This window comes from Siphateles boraxobius, unplaced genomic scaffold (genome assembly GCF_051911475.1).
Source record: "Siphateles boraxobius isolate OS27281-9 unplaced genomic scaffold, OSU_SipBor_1 130, whole genome shotgun sequence".
In the NCBI taxonomy this organism is placed as follows: domain Eukaryota; kingdom Metazoa; phylum Chordata; class Actinopteri; order Cypriniformes; family Leuciscidae; genus Siphateles; species Siphateles boraxobius.
The window spans coordinates 1335001-1342500 of NW_027508734.1; the positions used below are offsets into that span (position 1 = coordinate 1335001).

The 7500-nt window shown below is 42.2% G+C and overlaps 1 protein-coding gene across 5 annotated transcripts in view; it reads left to right on the plus strand.

Moving 5' to 3' along the window:
* slc12a6 (solute carrier family 12 member 6) overlaps positions 1-7500 on the plus strand; it is a 64383-nt gene that overhangs the window by 11573 nt on the left and 45310 nt on the right. For all 5 annotated transcript variants that reach the window (XM_077227415.1, XM_077227413.1, XM_077227418.1 and 2 more), the window contains 2 exons: positions 5795-5941; positions 7155-7209. In XM_077227415.1, the coding sequence (XP_077083530.1) occupies positions 5795-5941; positions 7155-7209 (202 nt within the window). The remainder of the gene's footprint in view (positions 1-5794; positions 5942-7154; positions 7210-7500) is intronic.

The window sequence follows — 7500 nt, forward strand, 5'->3', positions numbered from 1 at the left end:
TGACAAGCAGAGAGTAACAAGCAGAGAGTGACAAGCAGAGAGTGACAAGCAGAGAGTGACAAGCAGAGAGTGACAAGCAGAGAGTGACAAGCAGAGAGTGACAAGCAGAGAGTGACAAGCAGAGAGTGACAAGCAGAGAGTAACAGAGTAACAAGCAGAGAGTAACAGAGTAACAAGCAGAGAGTAACAAGCAGAGAGTAACAAGCAGAGAGTAACAAGCAGAGAGTGACAAGCAGAGAGTAACAAGCAGAGAGTGACAAGCAGAGAGTGACAAGCAGAGAGTGACAAGCAGAGAGTAACAAGCAGAGAGTGACAAGCAGAGAGTAACAAGCAGAGAGTGACAAGCAGAGAGTGACAAGCAGAGAGTAACAAGCAGAGAGTAACAAGCAGAGAGTGACAAGCAGAGAGTGACAAGCAGAGAGTGACAAGCAGAGAGTGACAAGCAGAGAGTGACAAGCAGAGAGTGACAAGCAGAGAGTGACAAGCAGAGAGTGACAAGCAGAGAGTGACAAGCAGAGAGTGACAAGCAGAGAGTGACAAGCAGAGAGTGACAAGCAGAGAGTGACAAGCAGAGAGTAACAAGCAGAGAGTGACAAGCAGAGAGTAACAGAGTAACAAGCAGAGAGTAACAGAGTAACAAGCAGAGAGTAACAAGCAGAGAGTAACAAGCAGAGAGTAACAAGCAGAGAGTAACAAGCAGAGAGTGACAAGCAGAGAGTGACAAGCAGAGAGTGACAAGCAGAGAGTAACAGAGTAACAAGCAGAGAGTAACAGAGTAACAAGCAGAGAGTAACAAGCAGAGAGTAACAAGCAGAGAGTAACAAGCAGAGAGTAACAAGCAGAGAGTAACAAGCAGAGAGTGACAAGCAGAGAGTAACAGAGTAACAAGCAGAGAGTAACAGAGTAACAAGCAGAGAGTAACAAGCAGAGAGTAACAAGCAGAGAGTAACAAGCAGAGAGTGACAAGCAGAGAGTGACAAGCAGAGAGTGACAAGCAGAGAGTGACAAGCAGAGAGTGACAAGCAGAGAGTGACAAGCAGAGAGTAACAAGCAGAGAGTGACAAGCAGAGAGTAACAGAGTAACAAGCAGAGAGTAACAGAGTAACAAGCAGAGAGTAACAAGCAGATAGTAACAGAGTAACAAGCAGAGAGTAACAGAGTAACAAGCAGAGAGTAACAAGCAGAGAGTAACAAGCAGAGAGTAACAAGCAGAGAGTAACAAGCAGAGAGTAACAAGCAGAGAGTAACAAGCAGAGAGTAACAAGCAGAGAGTAACAAGCAGAGAGTAACAAGCAGAGAGTAACAAGCAGAGAGTAACAAGCAGAGAGTAACAAGCAGAGAGTAACAAGCAGAGAGTAACAAGCAGAGAGTAACAAGCAGAGAGTGACAAGCAGAGAGTGACAAGCAGAGAGTGACAAGCAGAGAGTGACAAGCAGAGAGTGACAAGCAGAGAGTGACAAGCAGAGAGTGACAAGCAGAGAGTAACAGAGTGACAAGCAGAGAGTAACAGAGTAACAAGCAGAGAGTAACAGAGTAACAAGCAGAGAGTAACAGAGTAACAAGCAGAGAGTAACAGAGTAACAAGCAGAGAGTAACAAGCAGAGAGTGACAAGCAGAGAGTGACAAGCAGAGAGTGACTAACAGAGTGACAAGCAGAGAGTAACAGAGTAACAAGCAGAGAGTAACAGAGTAACAAGCAGAGAGTAACAAGCAGAGAGTGACAAGCAGAGAGTGACAAGCAGAGAGTAACAAGCAGAGAGTAACAAGCAGAGAGTAACAAGCAGAGAGTAACAAGCAGAGAGTAACAAGCAGAGAGTAACAAGCAGAGAGTAACAAGCAGAGAGTAACAAGCAGAGAGTAACAAGCAGAGAGTAACAAGCAGAGAGTAACAAGCAGAGAGTAACAAGCAGAGAGTAACAAGCAGAGAGTAACAAGCAGAGAGTAACAAGCAGAGAGTAACAAGCAGAGAGTGACAAGCAGAGAGTGACAAGCAGAGAGTGACAAGCAGAGAGTGACAAGCAGAGAGTGACAAGCAGAGAGTGACAAGCAGAGAGTGACAAGCAGAGAGTAACAGAGTGACAAGCAGAGAGTAACAGAGTAACAAGCAGAGAGTAACAGAGTAACAAGCAGAGAGTAACAGAGTAACAAGCAGAGAGTAACAGAGTAACAAGCAGAGAGTAACAAGCAGAGAGTGACAAGCAGAGAGTGACAAGCAGAGAGTGACTAACAGAGTGACAAGCAGAGAGTAACAGAGTAACAAGCAGAGAGTAACAGAGTAACAAGCAGAGAGTAACAAGCAGAGAGTGACAAGCAGAGAGTGACAAGCAGAGAGTGACAAGCAGAGAGTGACAAGCAGAGAGTGACAAGCAGAGAGTAACAAGCAGAGCGTGACAAGCAGAGAGTAACAGAGTAACAAGCAGAGAGTAACAGAGTAACAAGCAGAGAGTAACAGAGTAACAAGCAGAGAGTAACAAGCAGAGAGTAACAAGCAGAGAGTAACAAGCAGAGAGTAACAAGCAGAGAGTAACAAGCAGAGAGTAACAAGCAGAGAGTAACAAGCAGAGAGTGACAAGCAGAGAGTGACAAGCAGAGAGTGACAAGCAGAGAGTGACAAGCAGAGAGTGACAAGCAGAGAGTGACAAGCAGAGAGTGACAAGCAGAGAGTGACAAGCAGAGAGTGACAAGCAGAGAGTGACAAGCAGAGAGTGACAAGCAGAGAGTGACAAGCAGAGAGTGACAAGCAGAGAGTAACAGAGTGACAAGCAGAGAGTAACAGAGTAACAAGCAGAGAGTAACAGAGTAACAAGCAGAGAGTAACAGAGTAACAAGCAGAGAGTAACAGAGTAACAAGCAGAGAGTAACAAGCAGAGAGTGACAAGCAGAGAGTGACAAGCAGAGAGTGACAAGCAGAGAGACAAGCAGAGAGTAACAGAGTAACAAGCAGAGAGTAACAGAGTAACAAGCAGAGAGTAACAGAGTAACAAGCAGAGAGTAACAGAGTAACAAGCAGAGAGTAACAAGCAGAGAGTGACAAGCAGAGAGTGACAAGCAGAGAGTGACAAGCAGAGAGTAACAAGCAGAGAGTGACAAGCAGAGAGTAACAGAGTAACAAGCAGAGAGTAACAGAGTAACAAGCAGAGAGTAACAGAGTAACAAGCAGAGAGTAACAAGCAGAGAGTAACAAGCAGAGAGTGACAAGCAGAGAGTGACAAGCAGAGAGTGACAAGCAGAGAGTGACAAGCAGAGAGTGACAAGCAGAGAGTAACAAGCAGAGAGTGACAAGCAGAGAGTAACAGAGTAACAAGCAGAGAGTAACAGAGTAACAAGCAGAGAGTAACAGAGTAACAAGCAGAGAGTAACAGAGTAACAAGCAGAGAGTAACAGAGTAACAAGCAGAGAGTAACAGAGTAACAAGCAGAGAGTAACAGAGTAACAAGCAGAGAGTAACAAGCAGAGAGTAACAAGCAGAGAGTAACAAGCAGAGAGTAACAAGCAGAGAGTAACAAGCAGAGAGTAACAAGCAGAGAGTAACAAGCAGAGAGTAACAAGCAGAGAGTAACAAGCAGAGAGTAACAAGCAGAGAGTAACAGAGTAACAAGCAGAGAGTAACAAGCAGATAGTAACAGAGTAAGTAACAGAGTAACAAGCAGAGAGTAACAAGCAGATAGTAACAGAGTAACAAGCAGAGAGTAACAGAGTAACAAGCAGAGAGTAACAAGCAGATAGTAACAGAGTAACAAGCAGAGAGTAACAGAGTAACAAGCAGAGAGTAACAAGCAGAGAGTAACAAGCAGAGAGTAACAAGCAGATAGTAACAGAGTAACAAGCAGAGAGTAACAGAGTAACAAGCAGAGAGTAACAAGCAGATAGTAACAGAGTAACAAGCAGAGAGTAACAGAGTAACAAGCAGAGAGTAACAAGCAGATAGTAACAGAGTAACAAGCAGAGAGTAACAGAGTAACAAGCAGAGAGTAACAAGCAGAGAGTAACAAGCAGAGAGTAACAAGCAGAGAGTAACAAGCAGAGAGTAACAAGCAGAGAGTAACAAGCAGAGAGTAACAAGCAGAGAGTAACAAGCAGAGAGTAACAAGCAGAGAGTAACAAGCAGAGAGTGACAAGCAGAGAGTGACAAGCAGAGAGTGACAAGCAGAGAGTGACAAGCAGAGAGTGACAAGCAGAGAGTGACAAGCAGAGAGTGACAAGCAGAGAGTGACAAGCAGAGAGTGACAAGCAGAGAGTGACAAGCAGAGAGTGACAAGCAGAGAGTGACAAGCAGAGAGTAACAAGCAGAGAGTGACAAGCAGAGAGTAACAGAGTAACAAGCAGAGAGTAACAGAGTAACAAGCAGAGAGTAACAAGCAGAGAGTAACAAGCAGAGAGTAACAAGCAGAGAGTAACAAGCAGATAGTAACAGAGTAACAAGCAGAGAGTAACAGAGTAACAAGCAGAGAGTAACAGAGTAACAAGCAGAGAGTAACAGAGTAACAAGCAGAGAGTAACAAGCAGAGAGTAACAGAGTAACAAGCAGAGAGTAACAAGCAGAGAGTAACAAGCAGAGAGTAACAAGCAGAGAGTAACAAGCAGAGAGTAACAAGCAGAGAGTAACAAGCAGAGAGTAACAAGCAGAGAGTAACAAGCAGAGAGTAACAAGCAGAGAGTAACAAGCAGAGAGTAACAAGCAGAGAGTAACAAGCAGAGAGTAACAAGCAGAGAGTAACAAGCAGAGAGTAACAAGCAGAGAGTAACAAGCAGAGAGTGACAAGCAGAGAGTGACAAGCAGAGAGTGACAAGCAGAGAGTGACAAGCAGAGAGTGACAAGCAGAGAGTGACAAGCAGAGAGTGACAAGCAGAGAGTAACAGAGTAACAAGCAGAGAGTAACAGAGTAACAAGCAGAGAGTAACAGAGTAACAAGCAGAGAGTAACAGAGTAACAAGCAGAGAGTAACAGAGTAACAAGCAGAGAGTAACAAGCAGAGAGTGACAAGCAGAGAGTGACAAGCAGAGAGTGACAAGCAGAGAGTGACAAGCAGAGAGTGACAAGCAGAGAGTAACAGAGTAACAAGCAGAGAGTAACAGAGTAACAAGCAGAGAGTAACAGAGTAACAAGCAGAGAGTAACAGAGTAACAAGCAGAGAGTAACAAGCAGAGAGTAACAAGCAGAGAGTAACAAGCAGAGAGTAACAAGCAGAGAGTAACAAGCAGAGAGTAACAAGCAGAGAGTAACAAGCAGAGAGTAACAAGCAGAGAGTAACAAGCAGAGAGTAACAAGCAGAGAGTAACAAGCAGAGAGTAACAAGCAGAGAGTAACAAGCAGAGAGTAACAAGCAGAGAGTAACAAGCAGAGAGTAACAAGCAGAGAGTAACAAGCAGAGAGTAACAAGCAGAGAGTAACAAGCAGAGAGTAACAAGCAGAGAGTAACAAGCAGAGAGTAACAGAGTAACAAGCAGAGAGTAACAGAGTAACAAGCAGAGAGTAACAGAGTAACAAGCAGAGAGTAACAAGCAGAGAGTAACAGAGTAACAAGCAGAGAGTAACAAGCAGAGAGTAACAAGCAGAGAGTAACAAGCAGAGAGTAACAAGCAGAGAGTAACAAGCAGAGAGTAACAAGCAGAGAGTAACAAGCAGAGAGTAACAGAGAGAGTAACAGAGTAACAAGCATAGAGTAACAGAGAGAGTAACAGAGTAACAAGCAGAGAGTAACAGAGAGAGTAACAGAGTAAAAAGCAGAGAGTAACAAAAAAAATATATATATATATTTACACACACACACTGAATCTCCCATGATTCCTGCAGTCTCCTCAGATGGGCACCTTCATGGGTGTGTACCTGCCGTGCCTGCAGAACATCTTTGGCGTGATCCTCTTCCTCAGGCTCACGTGGGTCGTCGGGACGGCAGGGGTTCTTCAGGCGCTGTGTATCGTCTTCATCTGCTGCTGCTGTGTGAGTCTCTCTCACACACACACACACACACACACACACACACACACACACACACACACACACACACACACACACACACACTCACACTCACACTCACACACAAACACATCTAGTAGCCTCATTATCACCTAAACATGAGAATGATTCTGCATTAATTTAGTATAAGTGGTGATTGATAGTGAATAATAATATATAATGTACTGATGGTAACAAGGTTCTGTTGAGGCTCTCACAGCCTCATGAGGAAAAAATGGAAACAAATGAGTGCAAAACCCACAAAGAAACTGTAATTAACATACTGCGGTAATCATTCAAAATGTATTTATATTTATAACATGATACAGTTAAGCAACATCACACGAGCAAAAGTGCTGAATACCACCATGATTGAACATGTGACACTGATTTCATATGACAATTCAATTAACAAGAAATTCATATTCATATTAGTCACTTAAATTTAAGATGTAATACTTACTGATTTTGTTCTGTTTCAGCAGTGAAAATAGTTCCAAACAAAGAACCATAATGCATCTCACAGGAACACTCAACTGTTTTTCCATTACTGAACTATTCCGCGTTTTGAACGAATCGATTGGGTCACAGATTCAATGACTGATTCATAAACAACTGCCTCATTCCTGAACAAATCAGCCGTTTGAACGAATCGTTTGAATAAATGACTAAATGACTCGCTCATTAAGACGGTCACCTGCCGCCACCTACTGGTGGTTTAATTTCATGTTTGAAAGTATCTTTCTTTCCAACATTTCTTATTGTATTTTTTTTTTTTTTAAAACCATCTCATAACATTATTTAATTCAGTTGTAATTCTTCAGTGTGAATGATTTAATTTGATTGGTAACAGCCCTATAGTGTCTTTTTATTCTAATTTAATTTATTGATGAAATTTAAGAATTTAAAATCAAAGATGAAGCATATATTTAAAACGATTAGAGAAAAAATGCCCTTTATAAAGGTTAGAATATCATAAACATGCAGATTTAAATATGGCAAAGCTGAATGAACTCTGATGAAAATATTGCTTCAGAAAAAATTATATTCACAACACACAAAAAAAAATCCTATTGTTTTGCTGAACAAGTACATTTTTTACTCCAACAAGTGAATGACGTATTTACTTGAGCACATGAAAGGCTTAACGTGGAGTACTGAGTTTAACGTGTGATTATATCGAGTCTTGTCCCGACAGACGCTGCTGACAGCGATATCTATGAGTGCCATCGCAACTAATGGAGTCGTTCCAGGTAAACCTTCTCACTGAGCTTCAGTGCACAGCCTCGTTTAGATTGATGAGACTCCAGAATCATGCAATACTGATTACTATAGCTAACATTTTCCCATTAATTGTGCATTTTGTGTATTTGTTGGAGCCACAGTGAGATTTACTGTGATCGTTTAGTTTGCATGATGATGTGAACACCAACCATTTCTTGGTCAAAATCAAAATTTTAGGTGCTCATTTCTTACAAGATAACTTTATTCCAGACCATATAAGAATATCTGTTGAATTTTTTTCATTTTATGAGTTAAATTTA